This window comes from Vulpes lagopus, chromosome 23 (assembly GCF_018345385.1).
Source record: "Vulpes lagopus strain Blue_001 chromosome 23, ASM1834538v1, whole genome shotgun sequence".
Lineage (NCBI taxonomy): Eukaryota > Metazoa > Chordata > Mammalia > Carnivora > Canidae > Vulpes > Vulpes lagopus.
Window position 1 is genome coordinate 49,247,604 of NC_054846.1, and position 16,351 is coordinate 49,263,954.

General features: G+C 39.4%; 1 protein-coding gene across 2 annotated transcripts in view; it reads right to left on the bottom strand.

Annotated features, from left to right (window-relative positions):
* The window catches only part of GPBP1L1 (GC-rich promoter binding protein 1 like 1), a 66,316-nt gene that overhangs the window by 3,107 nt on the left and 46,858 nt on the right, over positions 1 to 16,351 (bottom strand). For both annotated transcript variants that reach the window (XM_041738078.1, XM_041738077.1), the window contains exons 6-10: positions 9,125 to 9,197; positions 7,466 to 7,659; positions 2,588 to 2,725; positions 1,763 to 1,921; positions 266 to 390 (exon numbers count right to left, since the gene is read on the bottom strand). In XM_041738078.1, the coding sequence (XP_041594012.1) occupies positions 266 to 390; positions 1,763 to 1,921; positions 2,588 to 2,725; positions 7,466 to 7,659; positions 9,125 to 9,197 (689 nt within the window). The remainder of the gene's footprint in view (positions 1 to 265; positions 391 to 1,762; positions 1,922 to 2,587; positions 2,726 to 7,465; positions 7,660 to 9,124; positions 9,198 to 16,351) is intronic.

Consider the following 16,351-nt stretch of genomic DNA (forward strand, 5'->3'; position numbering starts at 1 on the left):
TCCTAGAAAACAAGTTCCCCTCTCCACCAAATGGAGTTATAAACAGAGTCTGAAACTAAACTACATGAAAACCTTGGAAAGCAAAGCTGGCAAATCTGTACAGTTTCCAGTGGGCAACAGACCAAGCTGGGGCATAAAAAGAGAACAAGTTATGGTGCCCATAGACACTTCTCTTTGTAGGCTAGACTCAATCTGACATGCCTTAGGATGTTCAAGCTCCTTAAAGGCCATACACAGCATGCCCTGTAATCTGATCTTCACTTACCTGTGCTCTGCTTCCAGAGAGTGTGAGAGGACTTCCCCTTCCTCCTCCACAGGGAGAGTAAGACCATTCTGATGACAGCCTTCCTCACCATTTTCCTTTGGTTCAGGTGTGCTGTTGTCTTCCAACTGAAATAAGAAAGGACACACTTGGTTTAATGATCCTTTGTGGCAAGATACATAATCTGTAAGATTAAGGAGTCAGAACTGAGGAAAGCGCTCTCCAGAAAACAACTTTAGCCCACACGTTTTCCCCATTTAAAAATGAGGATTTGCGGGGATTCCTGGGTGGCTCACTGGTTTGGCACCTGCCTTCAGCCCAGGGTGTGACCCTGGAGTCCTGGGATTGAGTTCCGCATCGGGCTCCCTGCATGGAGCCTGCTTCTCCCTCTGCCTGTGTCTCTGCCTCTCTCTCTCTGTCTCTCTCATGAATAAATAAACCTAAAAAAAAAAAAAAGAGGATTTGCTTATCTTACTAAGATTTCTAAAGTTTACCAACTGGTCAGGAACTTAACTTCAGGTTATGTCAATGGTGGTAGATGTGAAGTGATACTAATGCAGTATCAATGCTCTAGTCTTAACAATTTGGACTAGAGAACTACTGTGCTCAACTTTAAAAAGTTCACCTTCCTAGAGTCTTTTGCAACTAGGAGCTGCCATCTGACAGTGGGCCAATGTTGTGCTCATTGCAGGGTGTAGCTTTTAAGAAAGCATTTAAAAAAGGGACAGACATTACCTTCCTTCAGGTTTTTGGCTTCCTGTCCTTTCCCTAACCAGAATATAGAGGGGAAGTATAGAGGGCAAAACCACTCTAGTCCAAGGTGACCAAAAGTTGTAAGCTTTCTTTGTTTCTTTCTTTCTTTTTTTTAAAAGATTCTATCTATTTATTCGTGAGAGACTGAGAGAGGGGCAGAGACACTGGCAGAGGGAGAAGCAGGCTCTGAAGGGAACCTGATGCAGGACTTGATCCCAGGACCCTGGGATCATGCTCTGAGCCAAAGGCAGATGCTCAACAGCTGAGCCACTCAGGCATCCCAAGTTGTAAGCTTTCTGATAATCCCAATGAACTTAATCTCTTAGCCTGCAACTTCTTTGTGTTTTGTTTTTTAAAGATTTTATTTATTTATTCATGAGAGACACAGAGAGAGGCACAGAGACACAGGCAGAGGGAGAAGCATGTTCCACATAGGGAGCCTGACGTGGGACTTGATCCCGGTTCCCCAGGATCACATCCTGGGCTGAAGGTGGTGCTAAACCGCTGAGCCACTCGGGCTGCCCTAGCCTGCAACTTCTAACTTTCCTGTTGTGGGATATAAAAAAACCTCCCTCTTGTTTTATGCTATTTTTCAGATTTTCTTATACTGCAATTAAATATAATCCTGATAAAAGCTTCTGTAATTCATCAACTTTTTACAGCACTACCCAATTCAAGACTTTAAGAAAGCACATACACAACACAGGAAAATCCCTTTGCTGCCCCAGAAAAACCTTATGCTCTTACATCCTCCAGCTTGTCACAGTCTCTGTTCTCTGAGAAGTCTCCATTCCGGTCATCCTTTAGAGTCTTCAAAAACTCACTCTTCCTGTCGGTAGTTCGGCGGGTCAGCTTGGTCAGGCGAGAGGAGCTGATCTCAATTGGAGGAGTAGTGCTGGAGGGACTCTGGGCAAATAACACAAAGAGGTTGTTCCTGATAGCAAACAGCAAGAACTGGGATTCTCTGGGTCACTTCTACATGGTATTAATTTCTGGAATCTGGTAGCCTAATTATCACTGTGTTTTTTTTTTTTTTTTTAATCAAAAATAAACTATCCTTTTCATTTAAACAGATTTCAGCTTCTCAGGGTTTTTGCAGTTAAGACTGGATGGCTTATACAGCACCTCTGATCTTTTTACAGACTCGAGCCACAATGCCAGTCTGCCACAGGCTGGACCCAGTCTACCACACAGAGACTACTCCACTCAGCTACTGCCCATCTCTGGGCTAAGCACACTACAAAAGAAATGGAATTAGAGCTGTACATGTCACACCGTGTATCTTAGTTTTAGTAAATGGCAAATTGGCAATTGCAGAAAAGGCTGCTTGGCCTTATCTTCAACTCACCTCTTTATTTTTTTTATTTTTTTAAAAACTATTTTATTTATTTATTCATGAGAAACAGAGAGAGAGAGAGAGAGAGAGAGAGAGAGGCAGAGACACAGGCACAGAGAGAAGCAGGCTCCATGCAGGGAGCCTGACGTGTGACTCGATCCCTGGTCTCCAGGATCACGCCCTGGGCTGAAGGCAGATGCTCAACCGCTCAGCCACCCAGGTGTCCCTCAACTCACCTCTTTAGGAGAGCTTAAAACTGCGCCACCAGCCAGTACTGGTTTGGTAACAGAGATTGGACTGGTAAAGGCGGACTCCCGGCCAGAGGAAAGGGATCCTGATTTGTGTTCCATTCTGTTAGCTTTCCATGCACTGGGCTATGTGGGAAGAAAGAACAAATCAGACCACGTATGGAGACAGAAGCTCAGCCTGGAAGATCACATGAAGCAGAGTAAAATGTTATGTGGGGACACGAGTACTAGAGCTTACCCATCTTAACATGTTTGGGAGGTATGCAACCTCTTTCTGAGGTTAGACACTTGAAGGAAAAAAGCAGATGGGAACCAGAAGTGTCCTGGGTTATTAATAGGTATACTCAAAGAGAGCTCTGGTTCGATAAGTGTGGGAGATGCTGAGGAGAGTAAAGTTCAACAGTTTTCTTCACTATGCCATTTGTCAAAGCATTTAACTATACATGCGAATTTGAGAGGCAATATTTTCTAAACTTACTGGACTGCAAAATGTTCTCTTTTTATGGTGTGTTTGTTAACCTCTGATGTAATCCTGATTTTTAGTTTTTAAATAATTTTTAGGGCAGCCCAGGTGGCTCAGCAGTTTAGTGCCACCTTCAGCCCAGGGCCTGATCCTGGAGACCTGGGATTGATTGGGCTCCCTGCATGGAGACTGCTTCTCCCCCTGCCTGTGTGTCCCTGCCTCTCTTTCTCCCTGTGTCTCTTATGAATGAATAAATAAAATCTTAAAAAAAAAATTTTTTTTTATTTATTCATTTGAGAGAGAGCACAAGCAGGGGGGGAGGAGAAGAGAGGGAGAAGCAGACTACCCCACTGAGCCAGGAGCCTGATGCGAGGTTTGATCCCAGGACTTGGAGATTATTATGATTTGAGCCGAAGGCAGGCAATTAACCATTTGAGCCACGCAGGTGCCCCATAATCCCAATTCTTAGAAAAAGGAAAAAAAAAAAAAAAAGCTGTTTTCCAGGAACTTCAACAACAGGAAGCTATTTCTAGGCCAGGGTGGGCAAGTAAATGGCGAGATAATTCTGGTTTGCTCCCTTCTCTGCTTGGCCTGTGGGGTCTAGGACCATTCTGTCACTATGGTCCTGGTCCCAATTATGGCTGGGCACCATTGTGCAGCTGGAATATTCCTTTTTTCTTTTTCTTTTTTTTATTTTTTATTTTTTAAAGATTTTATTTATTTATTCATAGACACAGAGAGAGAGGCAGAGACACAGGGAGAGGGAGAGGGAGACGCAGGCTCCATGCAGGGAGCCCAATGTGGGACTCGATCCTGGGTCTCCAGGATCACACCCCAGCTGCAGGTGGCGCCAAACCGCTGAGCCACCTGGGCTGCCCCCTTTTTTCTTTTTAAAAAGAGGTACTGGGGATCCCTGGGTGGCGCAGTGGTTTGGCGCCTGCCTTTGGCCCGGGGCGCGATCCTGGAGACCCGGGATCGAATCCCACGTCGGGCTCCCGGTGCATGGAGCCTGCTTCTCCCTCTGCCTGTGTCTCTGCCTCTCTTTCTCTCTCTGTGTCTCTCATGAATAAATAAATAAAATCTTAAAAAAAAAAAAAAAAACCGAAAAACTCATTTATACCTCACAAAAACCTTAAAAAAATAGGTACTACTATCCCATTGTATAGATGATAAAACTGAGACTTAGCACTTAATAAACTTGCCCACGGTCATATCACAAAGAAGGTGCAAAGAGGGGATGCCTGAGTGGCTCAGTCCGTTAAGTGTTTGCCTTTAGCTTAGGTCATGATCCTGGGGTCCTGGGATTGACCCCCACGTTGGAATTGGGTTCCCCATTCAGTAAGGAGTCTGCTTCTTCCTTTCCCTGCTGCTCATGGTCTCTTATGCTATTTCTCTCTCTCAAATAAATAAATTCTTAAAAAAAAAAAAAAAAAAAAAAGGTGCAAAGTGAACTCTATCTACTCCAGAGACCTGCTGTTAATTTCCACGCCATACTGTTTCCTAGGCAGTAGTTGCTCTCTTGACTTAACGTTCACATTCTTTCCCTTCTATATCAGACAAACAAGTATCTTAAACCCTTTCAAAGATAAATCCACTCATCAATCAGTTTTATTCCCACTCATTTCTTCCTAGGCCATGATCCTTTAATGAACTCTTTCAGATATACTCCAAGTTGCCCTCAAGGGCTTCTTCTTTTTTTAAAGATCATTCATTCATTCATTCATTCATTCATGAGAGACACAGGCAGAGGGAGAAGCAGGTTCTCTGCAGGGAGCCTGATGTGAGACTCGATCCTAGGACCCCGGGATCATGACCTGAGTCAAAGGCAGACGCTCAACCACTGAGCCACCCAGGTGCTCCTCAAGGGCTTCTTCCTAGATTTTCTTCATCCTTTCACTTAACTTTCCCATCACCTACATTCTATTTACTTTTATTTTCAAATCTCAAAGTTGCCACTACCTCCACTTCCACCCACATAATTCCAGAACCCCCTGAGATCTTGTTTCATCCCTACACTACTCTCCTAAAACCTCAACTCAAAGGTCACCTAAATCTTCCCAAGTGCTAAGGTCAAAAACCCTTTTTCAGTTACTTTCCTCAACCTGTTAGCAGCATTTGTCAAGTGTTGACAAACCCAGTTGCTATCTTAAACTCATCCACCCAAATTTTTGTGATAGCATGCTATTTTTTTTTTGATATCTGAATTAGTTTCTTAGCCCCACTGACTATATCATTATTTTAATATTTATAAATTATTAAATATTCCTCCAACTTTTATTTTCCCATTCTTTACTGTCTTATCCTCTTTCCTTAGAGATCTTATCCACCATGAAGGCTTCATTTATTTTATTTTTAAAAAGATTTTATTTATTCATTCATGAGAGACATACATAGAGAGAGAGAGAGAGAGAGAGAGAGAGAGAGAGAGAGGCAGAGACACAGGCAGAGGGAGAAGCAGGCTCCATGCAAGGAGCCCGACATGGGACTCGATCCCGGGTCTCCAGGATCCCACTCCGGGCTGCAGGCGGTGCTAAACTGCTGCGGCACTGGGGCTGCCCGAAAGCTTCATTCATTACCACTAGGATAAGGACCTCTTGTCTGGATATTTCCCTAGTGCTCACAGGAGTAATTAATGATCATTTACAATCCCCCCAAATATGTCCAGTGTTTTCTGGTTTCAGAACTTGTATTTAACTGCTTCTCTTATGATCTGCAATACTCTCCAGACTTTTTTCTGCCTATTCAAATCTGGACCATCCTCCAAAAGTCAGTTCAAATGACAAATTTGCAGCAAAATTTTCCTCAATGGTCATAATCTGAACTGATCTTGATCTTCTGAACTGACTGAACACTAATGTTTAATTCATTTAGTTATTCTAAGTCTGTTTAGAATTTGTTATTAGCATCTGTTACTTTATGCATAATCACACGACCTTTTATATTGTTATATCTTATCCCAATTAGACTTTCAGTTCATGGAGAGTCACAACCAATGTTGTTACTTCTCTGTATTACTCAGAACCACCAAACACTGCTTACACACAGAGGAAAATGAATAAATGCTCTTTAGTTTCCCTCTCAATAACAAAGTAAATTCTATTTTTTAAAAAGATTTTATTTATTTATTCGGAGAGAGAGAGGCTGAGTCACAGGCAGATGGAGAAGCAGGGAGCCTGGTGTGGGACTTGACCCCGGGTCTCCAGGATCACACCCCAGGCTGCAGGCAGCGCTAAACCGCTGTGCCACCGGGGCGGCCAACCAAGTAAATTCTAATTACTTGTGTATGGTGGCTACAATTCATTAAAGCAATTATTACGTGCTTTTGTGAGGGTGCTAGGGATACAAATATGAAAAGGACCTGAAGGCTGCCCTTAAGGAGATTACAAGTGAGGAAATAAAGAGATGCAATAAAGTGTTATAGATATTATGATAAGAGACAGAGTGCTATTCAGAGTTATAAAGATTAATGAGATCTTTAGATGTGTGTGATAGAAAAGGATTCAGAGCAAATGGCATGAATTTGAAGGATGAATAATTTCCTACACAAGAGAAAGAAGAGGTAGTAAAATATAAAAGATGGTTTAGGCTTAGAGTATAAAGAATTATTCATGCCACTGGCGAAGGAGTTTGACTTGTACTGTACTGTAGGATCAGGGTTGGCAAGGAATACCCATGGGTCTGAGGCTTGTTTCTATATGGCCCATGAGCTAATAATATACTTTTTACATTTTTCAAGTGTTGTAAAAGAAACAAAAATCAGAAAAAAAAGAAAAAGAAAGGAAAAATATAACAAAAACTGTATGTCATATGTGACCAGCAAAGCCTAAAATATTATCTGGCTCTTTATAGAAAACGTTTACCAAACCCTGTTATAGACAGTTTGGGACTGCTGAAGTGATTGAGGAAAGGATGTCATATATTCAAATTGTTTTAGGATGATCATTCTGGCAGTTCTGTGCAAAATGAATATAGAGAGATGAGGAAATAGTAGGGTGCACTACAATAGTACCGGGAGGTGACAAGGGCATAGGACATCATAGAGGGAATAACAAACAGGGAATTTATAATTGCTTGGTAGAGGGGAATGAGTAATGAGGAGGAGGAAATAAGAAGCCAATCTAGAGAATCAGCTAAGTGATCAGATGGATGTTCATGCTATTAATGGAAACAGCAAATGAGGAGAAGCAGGTTTATGAGATAAAGGTAATGAGTATGAGAAGCCTATTAAAAATCCAGTTAGCAGAAGTAGAGAGTTTGGAGACAGAGTAAAATACTATACATATATTAGATATTGAATGAATATCTGGTGAATGATTCAACGGGAAAAAAATAAATTTACTAAAATTTTTCCTGGTTTCCAGACCTCTGCTATAGAAGGTTCTTACATGGATTCCAAATCATACCTTGGAAGGAGGTGGTGCAGGCTTAGGAACCAGGTTCTTATAGACACTTGGAACCATGGTTGATGATTTGTTCCCATTTGCATGGTGAGATCCTGGTGAGGTGAATGCAGCGGAGAAGGCAGCAGAAGGATCTTCTTTGGAAACTTTTTTGATGACTAGCATTTTGGAGGGTTGCTTGGCACTAGGTGGGTTTTCTGTGAGACAAAATAGTGAAGAGACAAAAGAATGTCAAATAATGGTTAACATGAGGCACAGTTAATATGAAGTCCTCACTTTCAACAAAGAGCTGTCAGTTGAGACTGAGGGACAAACATTTCCTGGTATGCACTTAACAGGTATTCTCGAAAATGACAATACTTGGGAATTATAGGAAAAAGGCAGCATATGAATCTAAATTCATAAATCAACCAGGAAGCCCAAAAGTGTTAGTAATCCTTTAGGGGCATAACTTGTCTAGTGTATGATGTGTTCACTCAGGCACACACCAAACAAGAATGTATCCAAGGGTGACAGTTCCTGTCAGTATGAGAATGGAGACAGATGTGGAAATTGGGGAAAGGAGGCTACCTTGGGACCTTCTGATGAGGCTAAGTGAAGCAAAGCTTTACACTATTAACAAAGGGGAAACAGTACAACAGGCACCTTTAATCCTATAGTTCAAGATTCAAAACCAGTACTTAGATATATTAAAGCCTTCCTAATAAGATTCCTAACTACTGAATAGGTCTAGTGTAGGGACTAGGAGAGTCTCATTTGTAAATGCCAACAATTCCAAAACTACAGATTACATTTGGTATGAAATACACTGATTTGTCTCTTAATTTTTTATAAGGCTAATTATTCCCAACATGTACACATAATCATGTGTATTTATGTTTTTATCCAGCCCTCTACAACAAGCAACATTTATAACTGCCAAACCTGCCCCTTAACCCCCTCAAACAAAAAAATACCCTCAACTACTGGAACCTGGTTGAGCAAAATCATCTATAGGATGTAGTATTATACAGCCTTTCAAAGAACATTTCAGAAGATTAGTATGAATGAATGCTTAGAATATACCGTTATTTTTTTTTAAGCCTTTTTTTTTTTTTTTTTTTTTTTTAATGATAGTCACACACAGAGAGAGAGAGAGGCAGAGACATAGGCAGAGGGAGAAGCAGGCTCCATGCACCGGGAGCCCGACGTGGGATTCGATCCAGGGTCCCCAGGATCGCGCCCTGGGCCAAAGGCAGGCGCCAAACCACTGCGCCACCCAGGGATCCCTAGAATATACCGTTATATTTGCCTACCAAATATTTAGGAGACAATTATAACACATAAAATTCAATTTAATTGTTACAAATGAATTAGCAATGTTAATTAAACATTACTTCTTACAAGCTTTAGATAATTCTCCCTTTGCTTAAAATCTGCTTTCAAATTCAGGGCTCTACAAGCTCTCAATTATCTGTATTATGACTCCACTACCATTATATTTCAATGGTATTCTGGGTGGGCAGAGTAAGAGATGTAACAGGTGTTAGTTACCATGTGCAAATGGATGAGATGAAGAAAAAAAGAGAAAGAAACAAACAAAAAAGAAATAAAGAATTTTTGCTCCTCTCCATGCTAAGAAAAATGTAAAATTGTGCCTTTAAAATGGCAAAATCTACCTACCCCACACTCCAGAAGGGGTCCCAATAGGTCTGCATGGCTGATTCTGTTTGCCAGCTTCTGGATTCAAAGAAGGCTAGGAAAAAAGGGATATTAATGGTTGATAAAGAAAGCTAATCATTTTGGCACTTTTCACAAAGTAGCCATCACCATGGAACCTATCTGATAATTATGTATCAGCAGCACATATTTAACGCTGTATTCAGAATCAACAACTGAGCAGAAGATATCAAAATGCTAAACCAATAGATCTTACATTAATCTCAGGTTCTCTTTGGTTTCATTTCCTTTAATGTAAGAGGATTAAAAAAATTTTTTTTAAATAAACAGACTAAATGTGCAAGTTCTCATCTTCTGATAGGATATGCACGCCAAATAAGGAGGCACAGAAAACTGAACGGACAAGAATGTAGATCACTTTTCTCAGATTTAAGGACAATCTGGTCAGGGAAATGTGTAGTATGTGTAGTTTTTCTAAGACTGCTTTATGACAGAAGCAGACCATGTGCCAGGCTGGGACTGTGCTAGGAATACAAAGGCAATTAAGACCATTAAGAAGAGCCTCTGTGCCCACAAGAGTCACAGTCCCTACTACAAAGATATACACTTGTAGACAAATAAGCACAGTAAAAGGTTACAGGGTCTATGATAAAAATTTATTATTAGGGAAGAAGGAATAGCCAATTCCATGTGAAAGAAGTGCTATCAGAAAATGTTTCATTAGAGGTTTGATGGACTAAGAAGAATCCTTAAAAGATGAATTCCAAAGCTGGAAAAGTGATTCCAGGATCATATTGTTCAATGAATACCCAGACAGGAAAGTATGATAAAGAATATTCAGAGATCTGCAAATAGTTTAGAATGATTAGTACTAGGGAAGAAAGGGACCTTCCTTTCTGTGGTGAAAGAGAGGTCTGGCAAAATAGGCAAGAGCCAGATTTTTTTAGGAAGACTAAATTTTATTCTGTAGATATTGAAGATCCATCTCTCATGCAGTTAATATAATCCATAGTCATTTAGTTTACAACAGTCCAGTAGCAGCTTGAAGGATGTGTTTGAGAAAAAAAAAAAAAAAAAAAAAAAAAAAAGGATGTGTTTGAGAGGTTTAAACATCAACTAGGAGACCATTAGAGGAGACCAATTCCTTAGTTCAGGAGAGTAATGAAGGTAACAGGAATAGAGAAAGAGATGAGGGAAAGGATGGAAAAGTTAAGAGCAATAAACTGGACTTAACAACGAACTGTACAGGAGGTGTATGATACTGGTGTCCATGCCCCAACTTTATAATGTGTAATAGAGTAGGAAAATGGCTTTTCAGTACAATTACACACAGAACATTGAACAAACAACAGAAAGATGCTCAGACTCCATTATGGGGCTTCTGAATCAAAAATTCTCCAGGGATGGGGCCCCAGGTGTGTACATCAAGGTGAGCACCACAAGCACAGAACAAGCACAGATACATACATAGTGAACAACCAACTCATATTTAAATGGACAACATAGTGACAAAATATGAAGGACTGATAAATACACTCTACTGGATGGAAAACATAGGTAGCAGGAGTCCCATGGATAAAAGCTGTATTTTCCTATTTTAATTTGCTTGTGTTCTTAGTCACATTTTATTTAGGGTATTCAGAGATACTGCCCCTATTTATATGGTATCTTTTCTTTCCACTGATTTCTTAAAATAGTAAAATGTAACACAGATACAAAAAAAAAATGCAGAAAGCAAATGGGTAAAAGTTCTTGTAATCACCACTCGGGTCACTCAGTTTAAGCAACAGAATTATTACCAGTCAAACCAGAAACATTTTATAAGCTTCATTCAAAAAAACAAAAAACCAACAAAAATCAAAACAAACCTACCTCGCCTCTAAAAATAACCATTACCTCACCTATAGTGATCACTTCTTTGCTTTCTTTTACCACCCGAGGTCATATCCCTCAAAATGAGTTTTGTCTCCAAAAAACATCTCTTAATTCTCTTAACCTACAGGTTACTTAAAAAAGAAATCTTACCCCTCTGTATTCCCTATAAACTGGTAGTTGGTTCTAGACTATAGAACCCTTCTATACACATCTTTATTTTTGCAAGGCAGCTTCTTGCTAGTTTTGGGTTCTTCCATTAGGAGACACATAGTGTCTGATTATGCTTCTTTTTGTGATGTTGGCAGACATAGATGCTCATGGCCTAAAACTAAAACTAACTCACTACAAGCTGCAAAATGATGATCTTCCAGTTTTATCATTCCTTCTTTATTAGCTAGTATCCTTCCATAAGGAACCTCCTCTCATCTATTTGGTGACTTAGTGGTTCAATCCAGAGGGATAGGTAGACTACGTGCTTGTTTCTAAGGTGAGGTATCACTGTGAACTCACATCACAAATTTAATCAGTATCTTTAACTGATGTATGAAATATTTGTATTTGGCCAGTGGGAACCTCTTCAATTTGGCTTCTGAATCCTTATACTTTTTAAAAAAGATTTTATTTATTTATTTATTCATGAGAGACACACAGAGAGGCAGAGACATATGCAGAGGGAGAAGCAGGTTCCTTGCAGGGACCCTCATGTGGGACTCAATCCCTGAATCCCGGGATTCCGGAATCCCAGGATCATGCCGAGTTGAAGGCAGATGCTCAACTGCTGAGCCACCCAGGCATCCCTTCTGAATTCTTTTGATACAACTCTAGTAGTCTTTAATTACTTCTTTGCTATGTAGTATGACAAAATATCCCAAGCTTATCTTACAAATATCCTGTCCAGAAATGGTATTTCAAGACTACAGTCTGGGCACTAACAATGCTAACTGCTAAGGGGGCTGGTCAGTTCTTAGATCTTTTCACTGGACAGAATCTACATATATGCATTTCCATTTTTTTAAAAAGATTTTATTTATTTATGAGAGAGAGAGACTGAGTCACAGGCAGTGGAGAAGCAGGGAGCCGGTGTGGACTTGACCCGGGTTCCAGGATCACCAGGCCAGGCAGCGAAACGCTACCACTGGGCGGCCCCATACATACTTGTTAAATCATAAAATATTCATGCTTTTGTAGTTGCTAATACAAATTGAAAACTGAAGTGCTTAAAAACACGTGGGGAATAGAGAATTAGTTATGATATTTGATGAGATGAGGCTCAGTATAAAGATTTGATCTTTCATGTGTGTGAACAAAATCAGAGAATGCATGAATAAGATGAATCACCCAAGAAAGAATGTAACATATAAAAGATGGTGGCTTAGAGTATTTATTCTGCTAACATTTGACTTGTACTGTACTGTAGGATCAGGGTTGGCAAGGAATACCCCATGGGTCTGAGGCTTGTTTCTATATGGCCATGAGCTAATAATATACTTTTTACATTTTTCAAGTGTTGTAAAAGAAACAAAAATCAGAAAAAAAAAGAAAAAGAAAGGAAAATATAACAAAAACTGTATGTCATATGTGACCAGCAAAGCCTAAAATATTATCTGGCTCTTTATAAGAAAACGTTTACCAAACCCTGTTATAGACAGTTTGGGACTGCTGAAGTGATTGAGGAAAGGATGTCATATATTCAAATTGTTTTAGGATGATCATTCTGGCAGATCTGTGGCAAAATGAATATAGAGAGATGAGGAAATAGTAGGGTGCACTACAATAGTACCGGGAGGTGACAAAGGGCAATAGGACATCATAGAGGAATAACAAACAGGGAATTTATAATTGCTTGGTAGAGGGGAATGAGTAATGAGGAGGAGGAAATAAGAAGCCAATCTAGAGAATCAGCTAAGTGATCAGATGGATGTTCATGCTATTAATGGAAACAGCAAATGAGGAGAAGCAGGTTTATGAGATAAAGGTTAATGAGTATGAGAAGCCTATTAAAAATCCAGTTAGCAGAAGTAGAGAGTTTGGAGACAGAGTAAAATACTATACATATATTAGATATTGAATGAATATCTGGTGAATGATTCAACGGGAAAAAAATAAATTTACTAAAATTTTTCCTGGTTTTCCAGACCTCTGCTATAGAAGGTTCTTACATGGATTCCAAATCATACCTTGGAAGGAGGTGGTGCAGGCTTAGGAACCAGGTTCTTATAGACACTTGGAACCATGGTTGATGATTTGTTCCCATTTGCATGGTGAGATCTGGTGAGGTGAATGCAGCGGAGAAGGCAGCAGAAGGATCTTCTTTGGAAACTTTTTTGATGACTAGCATTTTGGAGGGTTGCTTGGCACTAGGTGGGTTTTCTGTGAGACAAAATAGTGAAGAGACAAAAGAATGTCAAATAATGGTTAACATGAGGCACAGTTAATATGAAGTCCTCACTTTCAACAAAGAGCTGTCAGTTGAGACTGAGGGACAAACATTTCCTGGTATGCACTTAACAGGTATTCCTCGAAAATGACAATACTTGGGAATTATAGGAAAAAGGCAGCATATGAATCTAAATCATAACTCAACCAGGAAGCCCAAAAGTGTTAGTAATCCTTTAGGGGCATAACTTGTCTAGTGTATGATGTGTTCACTCAGGCACACACCAAACAAGAATGTATCCAAGGGTGACAGTTCCTGTCAGTATGAGAATGGAGACAGATGTGGAAATTGGGGAAAGGAGGCTACCTTGGGACCTTCTGATGAGGCTAAGTGAAGCAAAGCCTTTACACTATTAACAAAGGGGAAACAGTACAACAGGCACCTTTAATCCTATAGTTCAAGATTCAAAACCAGTACTTAGATATATTAAAGCCTTCCTAATAAGATTCCTAACTACTGAATAGGTCTAGTGTAGGGACTAGGAGAGTCTCATTTGTAAATGCCAACAATTCCAAAACTACAGATTACATTTGGTATGAAATACACTGATTTGTCTCTTAATTTTTTATAAGGCTAATTATTCCCAACATGTACACATAATCATGTGTATTATGTTTTTATTCCAGCCCTCTACAACAAGGCATATTTATAACTGCCAAACCTGCCCTTAACCCCCTCAAACAAAAAAATACCCTCAACTACTGGAACCTGGTTGAGCAAAATCATCTATAGGATGTAGTATTATACAGCCTTTCAAAGAACATTTCAGAAGATTAGTATGAATGAATGCTTAGAAATATAACGTTATTTTTTTTTAAGCTTTTTTTTTTTTTTTTTTTTTTTAATGATAGTCACACACAGAGAGAGAGAGAGGCAGAGACATATGCAGAGGGAGAAGCAGGCTCCATGCAAGGAGCCCGACATGGGACTCGATCCCGGGTCTCCAGGATCACACCCCAGGCTGCAGGCAGCGCTAAACCGCTGTGCCACCGGGGCGGCCAACCAAGTAAATTCTAATTACTTGTGTATGGTGGCTACAATTCATTAAAGCAATTATTACGTGCTTTTGTGAGGGTGCTAGGGATACAAATATGAAAAGGACCTGAAGGCTGCCCTTAAGGAGATTACAAGTGAGGAAATAAAGAGATGCAATAAAGTGTTATAGATATTATGATAAGAGACAGAGTGCTATTCAGAGTTATAAAGATTAATGAGATCTTTAGATGTGTGTGATAGAAAAAAAAAAAAAAAAAAAAAAAAAAAAAAAAAAAAAGGATGTGTTTGAGAAAAAAAAAAAAAAAGGATGTGTTTGAGAAAAAAAAAAAAAAAGGATGTGTTTGAGAAAAAAAAAAAAAAAGGATGTGTTTGAGAAAAAAAAAAAAAAAAGGATGTGTTTGAGAAAAAAAAAAAAAAAGAAAAAGAAAGGAAAAATATAACAAAAACTGTATGTCATATGTGACCAGCAAAGCCTAAAATATTATCTGGCTCTTTAAAGAAAACGTTTACCAAACCCTGTTATAGACAGTTTGGGACTGCTGAAGTGATTGAGGAAAGGATGTCATATATTCAAATTGTTTAGGATGATCATTCTGGCAGTTCTGTGCAAAATGAATATAGAGAGATGAGGAAATAGTAGGGTGCACTACAATAGTACCGGGAGGTGACAAGGGCATCATAGGACATCATAGAGGAATAACAAACAGGGAATTTATAATTGCTTGGTAGAGGGGAATGAGTAATGAGGAGGAGGAAATAAGAAGCCAATCTAGAGAATCAGCTAAGTGATCAGATGGATGTTCATGCTATTAATGGAAACAGCAAATGAGGAGAAGCAGGTTTATGAGATAAAGGTTAATGAGTATGAGAAGCCTATTAAAAATCCAGTTAGCAGAAGTAGAGAGTTTGGAGACAGAGTAAAATACTATACATATATTAGATATTGAATGAATATCTGGTGAATGATTCAACGGGAAAAAAATAATTTACTAAAATTTTTCCTGGTTTTCCAGACCTCTGCTATAGAAGGTTCTTACATGGATTCCAAATCATACCTTGGAAGGAGGTGGTGCAGGCTTAGGAACCAGGTTCTTATAGACACTTGGAACCATGGTTGATGATTTGTTCCCATTTGCATGGTGAGATCCTGGTGAGGTGAATGCAGCGGAGAAGGCAGCAGAAGGATCTTCTTTGGAAACTTTTTTGATGACTAGCATTTTGGAGGGTTGCTTGGCACTAGGTGGGTTTTCTGTGAGACAAAATAGTGAAGAGACAAAAGAATGTCAAATAATGGTTAACATGAGGCACAGTTAATATGATGTCCTCACTTTCAACAAAGAGCTGTCAGTTGAGACTGAGGGACAAACATTTCCTGGTATGCACTTAACAGGTATTCTCGAAAATGACAATACTTGGGAATTATAGGAAAAAGGCAGCTATGAATCTAAATTCATAAATCAACCAGGATCTGCAAAATAGTTTAGAATGATTGTTTAGGATAGAAGGACCTTCCTTCTGTGTGAAAGAGGTTGGCAAAATGGAAGAGCAGATTTTTTGCTAAATTTTATTCTGTAGTATTAAGACATTCTCTGCGTCCCATTGTTTCAAAGTCCAGTAGCGCTTGAAGGATGTGTTGAGAAAAAAAAAAAAAAAAAAAAAAAAAAGATGTGTTTGAGAGGTTTAAACTCAATAGGAGACCATTAGAGGAGACCAATTCCTTAGTTCAGGGGTAATGAAGGTAAAGGAATAGAGAAGAGTGAGGGAAGGTGGAAAAGTTAGAGCAATAACTGGACTTAACACGAATGTACAGGAGGTGTATGATATGGTGTCATGCCCAACTTTATAATGTGTAATAGAGTAGGAAAATGGCTTTTCAGTACAATTACACAAGAAATTGAACAAACAACAGAAGATGTCAGACT